The sequence below is a fragment of the Propithecus coquereli genome, unplaced genomic scaffold (assembly GCF_000956105.1).
Source record: "Propithecus coquereli isolate 6110/MARCELLA unplaced genomic scaffold, Pcoq_1.0 Scaffold12, whole genome shotgun sequence".
Taxonomy (NCBI): Eukaryota; Metazoa; Chordata; class Mammalia; order Primates; family Indriidae; genus Propithecus; species Propithecus coquereli.
Genome location: NW_012136080.1, coordinates 9,277,426 through 9,291,580, shown reverse-complemented (window position 1 = coordinate 9,291,580; position 14,155 = coordinate 9,277,426). Strand labels below are relative to the sequence as shown.

Here is a 14,155-nt window from a genome sequence, read left to right as displayed (position 1 = left end):
TTGGAGTTTAGACAAAGACCTAAACCACTTAGCACAAATTATTCTACTCATCCCACTTAAAAGCTAAAAGCAAATTTTGGTTTGGAGTGAAAATCCAAGATCCATGATGAATCTGTGGTTTAGTCATTTATTAATCTTAACCCCCATGACAACATCTGTCTCCTAAACTGGAAGCTCCTCATGAGCAGGAAGCCTATTTAACTCACCATTGACCCTTTTGTGCTTTGGTAGAGATACAATCAATTACCATTTGCTATAAGAATGGTCATAAGGGGTGGGGGGGCAAGGGCAACATACATAACCTAAACATCTGTACCCCCATAATATGCTGAAATAAAAAAAAAAATGGTCATAAAACCTATGAGGGAAATAACCAAATAACGACCTACAGACATATGTTTTGTATATACTACATACCAGAATAATAAAGTTTCATAGCAAAATCCAAATTGTACTTTGTCACCAGAAAGTGAACACTAATAATACTACTCATTCCTGTGTCCATTTGAAATCTAACATATCAAAGTAATTACACTTATAATTTCCTTCACTGGTATTTGGTAGGTATCATATCAGTAATGCCTAAAAAGGTTTTGCTTAGGAATAAAAGACATAACATTCTATAATAGCAATTTGCTAAAGATAAAGCAATGCAAATGAAATGTGGAATTTCTATTACACATTGACAGCTTTCTTTTTAATACTGTATTTCATACATTACTAACATTTTGGAATTTTCTCTAAATTATAATACTTCCCTGACAAATACACTAATTGATCACAGTAGGGAATTTAACTGATTAACTATAATAAAGAGGAACACAACAAGCAAACATCTAACATGGGGGTTTAATGGAGTAAGACAGTCTCTATTTTAATGAAAGATGGTGTCTAGCATTGATAATAAGGTAATACTAAGGAAATATCTTTCCTGTTATATCTTTTTGTCCTCTTAGGGCAATAACAGAAAACTACGTTTGTGGCTAACATTTACAAGTAAGGAATGCAGATAGCTTCTGGTAACAGTATAAACAGTAGAAAATCATTGTTAAGGCAATATACCATGACACACAATACCTAGACAAAGGTGACAAAGAAAGGAAATTTACAGTATTGTAACAAAATAAACATAAGTCATCAACTTACGCCATTTAAAAAGTCAAAAGATACAAGAAATATTTATGATACTCATTGTTTTTACTAATGAATCATAATATGGTATGCTTAGCATAGCTAAAAGGGTCACATATCAGGGACCACAAAGAAAGGTTAAAGGGCTGGAATTCATGTGGCCCGAAGTAAATGAATAATTTTATGTGCTTCCTTATATTTGAATGATTATTAGAAGAAAGATGATTCACCAAAGGGGAAACATTCAACTCAAGAGACTTGGAATAAGTGTAGTTTAGGTTTGCTGGATATATTTTAAAGTTTTCTTCCTTTTTCTTTTTTTTTTCCTTTATAAAGTAGAGCACCTAACTGACCAAAGATATTTAAAAATCAACTATGCCAGATTTTCACATGGGGTCATGTGCATACCAGATGGTCACAGGAAATACAAGGAGACAAGGCCTAGGCATGTTGTGCTAGTTCCATAAGCTTCTAGGTACTTTTTCCCATATTCCAGTCCCATGACTGTGGGTTCAGAGCCCAAAAATAGGACAATGAGGAAAAAACTGTTTGGTTTTCTTCCCCCCTGAGTTATCCACAGTCAGGGACAATGATCTTTGGGCATAATCTTTCCACAAAAAAAGAAAAAGAACTAGGTGGATAAAATGAAAACGGATTATTTGTGTAATTCAGACATTTATTCAGTTATATTTGAACCCACAAACCTATTCTCTAAACAGAAAGTTAATTTACCACAGCAAATTAAATTAAATAACCTACCTATTGGTAAGCATCCTTTGATCTGAGCTTATTGTAAACATCGCAGTATGCAAGTGTCGAGGTAAGGCACCTTCACTTAAGGCAAGCTCCTGCATTTTTGTAGCGATTTCTTTGTCACCTTCCTTTGGGAAAAGGGTAAGATGATCTAAAGCAGCAATCTAGAACGAGCTGTCCAAACTTTAAAACACTAATTTTATATCTTTAAATAAGTTATTCAGCATATAATAAAAATTAAAAATATAACTTTCAATTACCCAAAAATAACATAGGTAAGTAGTAGTACTGGTAATTTTAAGACATTATATTAAATGTTACCAGATCAATCTACCTTATGAATTATGTTTTGCTAAATTTAATACTAAAATTAGGTTCATTCCCTGTGTATACATCAGCCAACAAAGGGGAGAAGTGAATCAGGGAAATCAGCAATTTCTACCAAAGACATTTGTAAAACCTAACTTGCTTTTATCAATAATACATTCATTTTCATGGTGAACACAATTCTTTATTTTTTTTAAAGGATGATATGATGTAGAGATAGTTCCTTTGCTTATACAGACTCACTTTGGTAACAGGTAAGATAAATAGAACAACCAGTCAAAGGTAACCCATAGGACTATGAACTGAGTAAGTGGTGTGATATTTAAGACAACCTGTCGAAAAGCAAAAATGCTCATAATGTTAAGAGAAAAAAGTATGAGCATACATTAAATAGTATTATATCAAATGAATTATGTAGTATGTATACAAATATATACATAGTATGTAATCTACATATATTATTTTGAACAGTATACAGTCTGAGAGGAAATTTACTGAAATGTTGATAGAAGTTTTATCTCTGGATGGTAAAAATATAGATAATTTATTTTTATTGCTTCCTTGTATTTTTTTCTGTACATTCTAATTTTTCTTCAAAGATCATATATTGCTTTTACAATCAGAAAAAAATAATTTAAGATATGTGCCAGGATTTCATTGTAAATAAATAAAGTCTTTCTCACAGATACTAGCTTTAGTCACCAGCTACGAATTTGACATGTGTGGTTTATACCTGAAGCCAAGGTCAGCATTCTGATTAGCTCTCAATAACTACATCTGCATGTAATGTTTGAATGGTGTACATTATATGAATGACAATGTATTGGTGGATCAAGATCAGGAGTACACTTTTATTTGGCCTCATGGTCCTAACTGTCCTTGGCACCTGCAAGCTCTGTAAAAGTGAAAGATGTGGTACTTTTTTTTGAGACAGACTCGCTCTGTTGCCCAGGCTAGAGTATGCCGTGGTGTCAGCCTCACTCACAACAACCTCAAATTCCTAGGCTCAAGCAATCCTTCTGCCTCAGCCCCCCGAGTAGCTGGGACTACAGACATGCACCACCATGCCTAATTTTTTTTTTTCTATTTTTAGTTGCCCAGCTAATTTCTTTCTATTTTTAGTAGAGACGGGGTCTAACTCTTGCTAAGCCTGGTCTCAAATTCCTGACCTCAAGTGGTCCTCCCACCTTGGCCTCCCAGAGTACTAGGATTACAGGCATGAGCCACCACGCCCAACCAGATGTGGTACTTACTTTGGAAGCTAAAATTGAACATAGAACATATTAGTTAGAGGGGAAAATTAGCCTTTAGTTGTGTATACACATAAATATGCAAATGAACTTTGATGTTCCAACCAATTCAATGCCGATATATCATACTGTTTACAGCTACTTAAGAGCATACCAATTCTGTGCTTATTACTGAGTTGTATTTATGTGCCATAATAGCTGAGTTTTTTTGGCAAAAGGAGCACTCTTGTATTTTATCCAAATTGCTACTATGACAATAAAAGAATACAAGAATTCAAAAGCCATTTAGATCAATGTCACTGTAAACACTGCAGTACACAGTTGACACTCGCATCTTATCTTTTAAAAAACACAGAAGGGGTAAAGCAACTATCTGGAAGAAGTGGTATGTTCGACAATATCATGTCCTGACTTTTATACCTCAATTACAAATGCACTTTAGCAGGAGGAACTTTTTGTTGTCATTCTTATTTAATATCACTTTGCTATGTATTAACTCCATTAATAATTTCTATGTAATCTCAGTACCTCAAAATTTCAACACCATCATCATCACACCCCAAAGAGCATGAGAGAAAGAATACTATCTTTTAATTCTTTTAAATGAAACAAATGATGCAGGAACAGAAAGATTTATTTGCTCTATAACCCCACTTATTCAAGAACTTCAAACTCTTATTTTATTATTAAGGATTGTTTCTACAATGAATTTGAAACTAATTTCTAAATTAAGATTTAAAGTTACTTTTCTTACCCAGAGAATTGCATGGTTCCCATAAAAGACTGAAAGGCAACTTTGTCAGCTTCATTAAAATAGCCAATCAATATTCAAGTAAGTTTAAAATTTCAAAATTATTCTCTCACCTCTATTATTGCCTTCATAACCAATCCAGCTCCCTTTATAATTGCCATGGAAGGATGCTTTAAAATGGGGAGAAAAAAGTACCACTAAATAAAAAAGAATTCCATTTCGACACATTTAGCTGTGGCTCTTAAAGAAGATACAGTTTTTATGCAAGGTATAAGCCATAAAATTAGTAAAGGATACAATCCAAAGTCAGATCACAGTTTGGTTAAATATTTTAGGTATTCTTACAATATAGCTTTAAGTAACATAAACCTAAAGAGTTTACATTAGTAGGAAACAGCTGGTACTTATTTCAATAATATATAGTTATCTGAATAATACTTATATTTATTTGAATGATACATATCAAACAGTAATGATACTAAAATAAAAATATCATATATACATATATGTACATAATAAATATTACAGTATTGTATAAAATAACCAGTGTTTTCCAGTGTTTATAAAGAGCTCTGCTAAAGCACACCTTATTTGGGAATTTGTAAAGAAAAGGGAACTTTAGGCCTACTACAGAAAAAAATGGGGTTTTCACTGCTTCTAAGATATCTGGAAGATGGACAAGAAAGTCAAAACAGTAGGGCTCTATATAAAACACCAAGAAATCTGTAGGCTAAAATGTCCTAATATGATAATGTATTAGGCTGTATTTATTTGTCAACATTACTATAGAAGCATGCACATACTACTTAAAAAAAAAAAAAAAGTGACCCCAAAAGAGGTTCCCTTAAATTAGTTATCTGATAAGAAAAATACAAGCTCTCACCTGAAAGAGTTTAAAGAGGGTTCTTCCATTGGATGCTACCATCTCTAAGAGCATATCGAACTGCTGCCCTTCAGTTGTCTCACTATACGGAGCACAGAGGGCAAAGGTAAGGAAGTCCAAGAGTGAACTAATAACTAGGGCACCAGTCCCATGATCCTGAAACAAAGTGACAAATTGCCTTAAATACTTAGAGACAGGAAGCTTCAGTTAACACATACCAAGAATGTCTTCCTTTCTGTTATTCTATGTCAGACATAGATATTGACTTTACTGTCTCAACATGAGGTTCAAAGCTCGATGACTCTTTAGTACTTGCTTTGCTAATGTAGTGAATCCACTGTTCATTATGACTTAAAATGAATAAAATTAAAATTCAGTCAAACTTCAAAAGAATCATCAAGACTCCTCAGATGTATACAACTAAGGTTAATGCTCATTTGTATAAAAGGCAATCTTTGACAATACTAAAACTCTGGTTTTGTTCACATTCCTTCTAGATGTTATAGAATGCCCATCTCCAAAATTGTTACCAGTGACTGAGGAAGAAAGGTTTGGCTGAATTTTTAGAGCAGCTTTTTTTATAATGACATTTTTAAAGAAAGCAAAAACAAAAATCTGAACTATTATTGCAAAAATCTAAAGGCTTGGCAAGGTAATCTTCCCAGATGAACGGATATAGTCCTAAGACAAAATATTTTATTATTAATGACCAAGCTGAACTGTGACCAATACTGACCAAAGTTGGGAGCTGCAATGAAAAAAAAAAATTGTCCATGTTGTACTTCTAGAATACCCATGAAGACAAGTTTAATTACAACTTACCACATGGGAATTAAATTTCTCCAGTAAGTTTTCCAGAAACTTCTTTGAAGAGAGAAGAGAAGCTTTGTTTAGCTGTTCTTGTCTTAAGTCATAGTCATCATGCATGGGCTATTGATTAAAAACAGTGACAATTCATAAGCAGTCCCATGTGCTGGCATCACACAAAAGTCATTTATAAGGATATTCATTACACAATGAAAGCATTAAAAACCACAGCCTTCAAAATGTAAGGCAAAAAGAAAACTCATGACCAGATAAGCAGGCAAAGTAATGATTTCCCTCAGGGTTGATCAGACCTCATAAGTAATTTGCCCAACAAGTAACTGTCCCATAAGATACTCTCTCAAAAGTCACAGACCTCTTTTATTAAAAGGCAACAACATTCATCCACCTAAAATTTTGTAATTTAAATTTGAAATTGGTAAAACTTACCTTTTTAAAAGCTAAAATTAGCACTAAATTAGCAGCAAATACTTCTTTGTTTCAAGGTGATTCTCTTTTGACTATTGGGATAACTGAGCGTAAAAAGCATTCCTGCATGATGGTTAGGAATAGAGTTCAAATTCTAATTCTACTACAGACTGTAACTGAGAGACATTAGGTAAGTTGCCTTACCTCTCTGAGCCTCATTTTCCTCAGCTGTAAACTAGGATTAACAGTGCTTATATCTCATAAGACCATTATGAAGCTTAAATGAGATAATTCATGTAAAATATATAGACAATATCTAATATGTAATGAGGATTTAATAGATGTGTTTATTTCACATCATTGTTATTTTATTTTTTTATTATTTAGAATAGTAAAGGTAGTAAAATAGGTAAACTTTAATTCACTTTTAGGAATAAATGCAAGGTTTCACACAAGTATTACTTAAGTTTATTCTATACCACTAAGCTTGCCTAAAACACTTTACGTAGGAAAAGTCCCAGATACTACACACAAAATTGAGATAATCAGAAACGTCACAGTTATACTACTGAAAACGAGCGGTCCATACAAGCTATCACCAAGTTAGATCTCCGCTGCTGAAGTAGCTTTCAAATGTGCCCCTTTTCAGCTCCTGTGACTATCCCAGCTCAGCATATCCCTTCGTACATGACAATTTGGTCCACCTGCCTCTAATTTTACCTCTAATCTGTTCTTCACATACCACCAGAGTGGGCTTTCTAAAATTCAAGCCTGATCATGCTATTGCTCCTTTATTGAAAAATCTTTGTTGTTTCTTACGAAAAGTTACATATCTAGCTCCTTTGCCTGATTCAGAAGTCTTATTACTGTCTGTATATATCTGCAACTCCTAATAACCCCCAAATACATAACTTATGATGATCCAACCATATTTAATTATTTGCTGCTTCCCAAACATGCCTTTGTATATGCTATTCCCTGTCTCAGGAAAGTCCTCCCAGAGCTGGAAAATACTTGGCTGGCCTTTAAGATTCAAATCAAATGTAACGTATTCCAGAAAGACTGGCTGAGAATCTTTCATCTTCCCTTCACCACCAAACAAACATAAAGTGCTGCTTTTCAGGATCCCATGGCTCCTACTACTTTATACTGTATGTCAACCCTTCTAGACTGTCAGCAATTTGAAGGAAGGAGGGAACTTTGTCTTAACATTTTTGTATTTCTATCACATAGCCCATTGCTTGATATACAGGAGTGCTAAACAAATGTTTGTTTGAATAAAGGGCTATAAGAGCAAGTTAGGAAACACAGTAAATGAGGACTTCATTGACACAATGAAAATCTGGGTTTGCAGAAATTAAAACCACCAGCTAATTTTAAGAAAAACCAGTTTCCTTACGAAAAATACTACTTACACACATAAGGGCACAAAGCATATCAACTGCTGCATGGATTACTCCGTTGTTGCTCCTCTTGAGGGCTTTTACTACCTTCACTCCTAGACGTTCCCGAAACCTTTTGGAACAAAAACACACAAAAGAAATATCAGAACATTTATTATTGTTTATTAAATATAACATAATAGGTCATCTTAAGTTTCCATTGCATTACTGCAGCAATTACATATTTGAATCCCACCTTTGAAACATCAGTTTTCCTAACAGTTTTTTCTTTGAGAGGAAAAATATTTAAGGTTAACGAAACTAAAAAGCATGTAATTTCCCATTCAAATTCACCAAAACAAGAATCAGTAATATCACTGGTGAGCATGGGACCAATATTCCACTTGCCTTCCTTCTCTATTTCTCATGAATAAAAGCTACCATATCATCATATAAAAGGTATCAGGTTTAGTCAGACGTAAAGAGGTAAATTGTTCTTTTTTTGCTATTGTGAGTTATTCAAATTCTCTAAGAGAAGTTAAGTTTTAGAAGACAACTTACTTTGGAAGCTGAGTGAAGGCTAGAAAACCAGCTTTGGAAGCTACAAGCCTCCTCACAGCCTGGAACTGACTCTCGAGTTCTGCATTTGAAGCAACAACATCTCCCTCTTGGGACAATAACGCTGTTATGGCATTATTGATCAGTTTTTCTTTGTTTTCTGAGAAGAGGCCCTAGGTGAAAGAAGAATATTTCAAAAAAGTTTCCATACAAAAAGTTTATGACAACGAACAAACTATGATACAATTTATCTTACATCCTGTGTTACTGCATGTAGAACGCCACTGTATGAAATATTAGCATTGAACCTGAATACAGCATCTGCAAAGTTGCCATCTGTAAGGAGATAAAAAGGTTCAAAAAGATTTATAGGTGTGCATTCCTAATTCTTAAATTATTATGAAGCAGATGGAAGGAAATGCAATTACATTTAAATCAATACTTACTTGGAGGTGTAGCTAAGAACCTGAGATGAAGGCTCTCTACTTCCTCATCAACAGGCATGCTGAGTAACCCCCATCGCTGACCTTTATGAGTTGGTGTCATTTTTACACAAACATCTCTGTTACCAGAGGCTCTTACTCCATCCAGCAAACTTGCTAATAAGGAATCTCTAAGCAAGGTTAAAGGTAAAAAGGTTTTAGGATTGATAATTAAGGAAAATGTTGATTCAGAAAACAGCATAAGCCCTTTAGCAGGTAACCTGCTTAGGGACACACTGCGGGTACAAAGGGAATCATGAAGAGCAGGGCTTTAGGAGAGAGCCTGGAGTTCTAATACTAGCTCTTCACCTTGCTGCTACTAGACCTTGTGTAAGTTACTTAAGCATCATAGCTTATATGTCTGTTTTTGTTTTAAGGTTAACAGCTTTATTCAGATCTAACTCATAAGTCACAAAATTCACCCAATTAAAACAAGTTTGACAATTTTTTTTTTTTTTTGAAACAGGGTCTCACTCTATTGCTCAGTCTAGCGCGCATAGCTCACTACAACCTCAAACTCCTAGGCTCAAGCGATCCTTTTGCCTCAGCCTCCCAGGTAACTGGGACTAAATGCACACCACACCCAGCTAATTTTTCCATTTTTCGTAGACAGGGTCTCTCTCTTGCTCAGGCTGGTCTAGCACTCCTGATCTCAAGTGATCCTCCCACCTCGGCCTCCCAAAGTGCTGGGATTATAGGCATGACCCACTATGCCCAGCCTAGTTTGACAATTTTTAGTAAATTTATACAATTGTACGATCAACAATCATCATAATCCAGTTTTGATATACTTTCATCACCCCAGAAAGTTTGCTTGTGCCTATTTGCAAAAAAACTCTCAGCCCCAGGCAACTATTGATGTGCCGTCTCTATTGTTTAGCTTTTTAAAGAAACTTCATAAAAACAGAATCATATAATATTACTTATTTTACTTATCACAGGCTTTTGAGATTCATTTAAGTTGTTGCCTATATTAGTAGTTCAGTCCTTTTTCCTGCTGAGTTGTAGTCTATTTTATAGATATATAACATTTAGTCTGTCTGTTCACTAGCTGATGTATATATGGACTATTTCTATAATAGCTTTTGGTTGTTATGAATAATGTTACAAATATTCACATACAAGTCTTTCTGTTTTCATTTCAATATCTAGGAGCAGGATTGCTGCATTAAATGATAAGGATATGTTTAATCTTTTACAAAATTATCAAACTGTTTTCAAAGTGGTTATATTATTTAACCTTTTCACAAGCAATGTATGAGAGTTTCAGTTCCTCCACATCCTTGCCGACAACTGACATCAAAAAGACATTTGCCATTTTAGTGGAACTGTAATAATTTTCATTTCCCTAATGACTATCCTTTCATATTTACTATTCAAACATCCTCTCTACAGAGGTGTCTATTTGAATATTTTGCCCATTTGTTATTGGGTTGTTTGGGGATTTTTTAGCACTGAGTTGTAAGAGTTCTTTATATATTTTGGACAGAAGTCCTTTATCAGCTACATGTTTTGTAAATATCTTCTCCTTGTTTGTAGTTTGTCATTTCTCAACGGTGTCAAAGTTTTAAATTTTGATAAAGTCTAATTAATCATTTTTTTTCCTGAATTGTTTTTAGTATTATACCCAAGAAATCTTTTCTTAACCCAAAGTCACAAAGAAGTTGCTTTATTTTCCACGCGTAAGCATTATTGGGAATAACAGTGCCTTCTTCCTAGGGCTACCCTCAGGATTGAGTAAGATAATTTACATAAAGCACCTGAAAAACTGAGTGTGGAGATCTTTCCCCTGATTAGAACATCTATACTGTTATTTCAGATGTTCTCTTTCCTTGAATTCAGGACAGGAAAAAAAATAACCTTTTGCTTAAGATTTCAGTCTTGATCTTAGATTTAAAGCTTTCTAAGGTAAAAAAAAAAAAAAAAAAAAAAGTTACTGCTCATACTGTAGAAAGTGAAAAAAAATCTCAATAAGGTTGTATTATACAAAGTGGAAAAATGTACCAGAACTGTTTGGACTAACTTAAAAAGCAGATTGAGTCTCATTCTATTTAGAGCAGCATGAAAGAACTACCTGGAACGTGAGAATTGCCAATCTCACAACAATGGCTTACTGCATAAAGGGAGGTCCAGTCATTCACAGTCCAACAGCATTATACATGTTTACCATGTAAGAGCTTATGAGTTACAGCGGCTCACAGGTTTTCAGAGGAAGACCCAAGCAAGTCACAGTAATATAAAAATATGCAAGCATACCCCACTGAAAAATTGGTAAATAGCTTATATGTTAACGTATAAATATCTACTAACTTTAAGTGTATTTAAAGCAACTTGCTGTTATCTAAACAGCTAAATGAAATAAAAGGTGCTATTCTGAAATACTTTAAAAATACTAGTTACAGAAATGCTTTATTTTCATCATTTTATTTAAAATCCAAGCACTATTTTTATGATATTTAGGAATATGAAAAATGAAAGTCATTTTAAATATGCAATAAAATAATCTTTTCCCAAGTTAAATAATTTCAAAGTTCTAGATTCTAAATCTTTGTTTCCCTCATTAATCAAGAACTTTGCTTTGCATACGTTAGAATCTCTAAAGCTTGATGAATTACAAAAAAAAAAAAAAATACCTTTCTGTTGAAGAGTATTTCCGTACTTGTCCTTTTATGAATTCAATGGTAAAAAGTTGTGGATTTTCTGAGTCACAAACCAATGCAAATACCTAATGAAAACAAAAAATAAGTTCAACAAAAAATGTTCAGTTTTATGATATTTATAAAAACTACACATTTAGTTTACAAAAGTCAATATTCAAAAATGTGACTTGTTTACAATATCAGAGTTTAAGAGCTGCTTAAAAGTCTCATTCAAATTTTCAAACAATTATTGAATAACAAGTTCCATTCTTTATATACTTTGAAAATAAGTTTTGTAATACTCATTGTTCTAAGATCAACAAATATAAATATGTTAATTAAATATAGGTTCTACCTATTTCACATTCTTTAGGCATAAGTATTAAAACAGAAAATTACTCTAGTTTATCAACAGGAAAAAAAATCTCATTTAAGCTAATAATGCTGAAACTTACTTCTCCTAAAGGCTTCAATGTTGCAATATTATAGGTTGCTGGATCACGTTCTACTAAACATGTTTCTGTAAGTGCTAGAACTCTTTTTACAGGTTCCTTCAAACAATAAAATTGAGACATATTAAACAGTTATTTTAAAAAATAAGAAAATCAGATGAACAAAATTTTATTTTCAATATATGAGTCTTACCGAATGTCTAGGTGATATTTTTTGGACTACAAACTCTGCTAAAGACGTGATGGATTCATCAGTGCTGTATTTTCCAAAGCGAAGATTCAAATATTGCTCGAATTCTAAAGTTTCTTTCCTGATCCGCAATGAAATACCTATGTAGTTACCAGCATGGTCTATTGCACTTTTGATAATCTCTTCTCTTTGCTCTGATGCAAATAAATGCTGCACAAATTTTAAAATTTAAAAAGTCAGAGTACAAACAACTAAAATGTGACCATATTGAATCAACTCATAAGAGAGAGATTAAAGTAGCAATAATAGAAAAAAAAAGAAGTAGATCCTATCAGAGGTAAATAAGCAGTGTATTGCAGTTGAAAGACTTACTAAATTAAATCACAAAGTCTGAGATACAGAGCATCACAAATAACTCACTGAACAGAAATTATCTCCTAACTTCTCAGGGTCCTGTTCTTATCACTTTGAACAAAACAGCATGCTAGGGCTTCTTAGGAGGGGTCCCAAGGCACCCCAGCCCAGCCATCAGGAGTGGTGGGTATCATGTGGGCAGGATTCTTTCCCACAAAGGCAGCTCTGATTTAATCTGTTTTACATGGTGGGCTTCCTTGCAAGATCATGTTGAAGAATGTTTAAATGTTTATAAGTCATTGGCCTACTGATGTTACAAAACAACTTCAAAGGCTGTATTTACAAAGGTAAAGTAGGAACTGCTACAGGTTGAGTATCCCTTATCCAAAATGCTTAGGACCAGAAGTGTTTCATATTTCTCAAATTTTTTTGAATTTTGGAATATTTGCATTATGAGCATCCCAGCATCCCAGATCCAAAAATCGGAAATTCTGTACATCAGATTACCCAGCCCTGCATCATTCTGCTTATTTCTCTTTTGCTGCTATCTACCTTATCATGTATCTAATGGTTTCAAGTTTGTCTTGGCTCTGATACCCAGGGAATGATATTTTATCTACAAAAGACTAAATCTTGGAGCAGTATTCCCAAGACACTAGGTAGTTACAGGAATTAAAATTGTCAAGAAAAAGGAATCTTGCAAATAAATTCAATTGAGCCTCTCCATATGGAAACTCTCTCTATTACTCATCCTTGAGATCTGAGGTTTAAATTTTATTAAGAAAAGCAGGACATTTCTTAAAAAAAAAAAGATGGTCATTGTCTATAGTTCAATTTCTATTACTAATTAACAAACAGGGTGTCTCAGCATCTTAAGTAGCTTCTGTTATCCCCCACAATTTACTTATATTAATATATAATTCAGAATTTCAAGACATAAATATGCAATGAATATCAAAAGTTTCAATGAATACTCAGATTTCAGATCACAAATAGCTAGGCAAAGAACAGAAGACTAAAAATAAGAGATTTAAAATTACTTTTTCAAAGAAAAGCTTAGAAACTTTTAGGTAAGACAATAATACTCATGAAAATAACAACTGTAACCATCATTTATTCAACACTGTTAAGCCATCCACCCTCTAAAGCATTTTACATAAATTACATACATATTACTTCCCTCATTTTGGGGAGCAGCAAAGTGGGTTTCAAGCCTAGGTACATTTGATACCAAAGCCTGCACTCTTAATACCATACTTCCTCCCAGAAGACTCACATGATCTCAAAATGCAGTGTAAAAACTTTCCTGTCTTTCAAATGGTCATGCCCCTTTTTAAGTGTCTTCTATAAAACACTACTTACCAATCTACTAAAGCCTCCATAAAGTATACAAAATCCTCCTTGATAATCAGAGAGATCTACAAAGCCTTCAATATTTCTATAGTCATAGGAACAGAGTACTCTGTTGGTTGCAGGATTAATTTGGTCAAAGCCTCCAGGAGTTACTTCCAAAATTACAGGTTTTCTTGTATCACTCCAGTGATGCTTATAGCAATTATATCTCTAGAGAGAAAAAAGGTATTACCTTTAAGGTTTGTAAAATAAAATTACCATAAAGTAAAGTTACACTTAATGTATTAGTCACTGCTAAAACAACTAAAAATCTAAACGTCACAAATATTTAGAACTACTATCCAAATTGTTAAAAATATTATTAATTTTAGCTATTTGGGGGAGTGTGTTTAATTAAGAATTTTCACTCTAACTGAA

The 14,155-nt window shown here is 33.5% G+C and overlaps 1 protein-coding gene across 1 annotated transcript in view; it reads right to left on the bottom strand.

Annotated features, from left to right (window-relative positions):
* Positions 1–14,155, bottom strand: part of DNAJC13 (DnaJ (Hsp40) homolog, subfamily C, member 13) — a 119,110-nt gene that overhangs the window by 65,916 nt on the left and 39,039 nt on the right. The window contains exons 5-16 of the mRNA XM_012663287.1: positions 13,748–13,948; positions 12,035–12,241; positions 11,845–11,940; positions 11,384–11,475; positions 8,715–8,881; positions 8,525–8,604; positions 8,272–8,441; positions 7,744–7,843; positions 5,918–6,025; positions 5,096–5,251; positions 4,326–4,382; positions 1,891–2,012 (exon numbers count right to left, since the gene is read on the bottom strand). Of these exons, the coding sequence (XP_012518741.1) occupies positions 1,891–2,012; positions 4,326–4,382; positions 5,096–5,251; positions 5,918–6,025; positions 7,744–7,843; positions 8,272–8,441; positions 8,525–8,604; positions 8,715–8,881; positions 11,384–11,475; positions 11,845–11,940; positions 12,035–12,241; positions 13,748–13,948 (1,556 nt within the window). The remainder of the gene's footprint in view (positions 1–1,890; positions 2,013–4,325; positions 4,383–5,095; positions 5,252–5,917; positions 6,026–7,743; positions 7,844–8,271; positions 8,442–8,524; positions 8,605–8,714; positions 8,882–11,383; positions 11,476–11,844; positions 11,941–12,034; positions 12,242–13,747; positions 13,949–14,155) is intronic.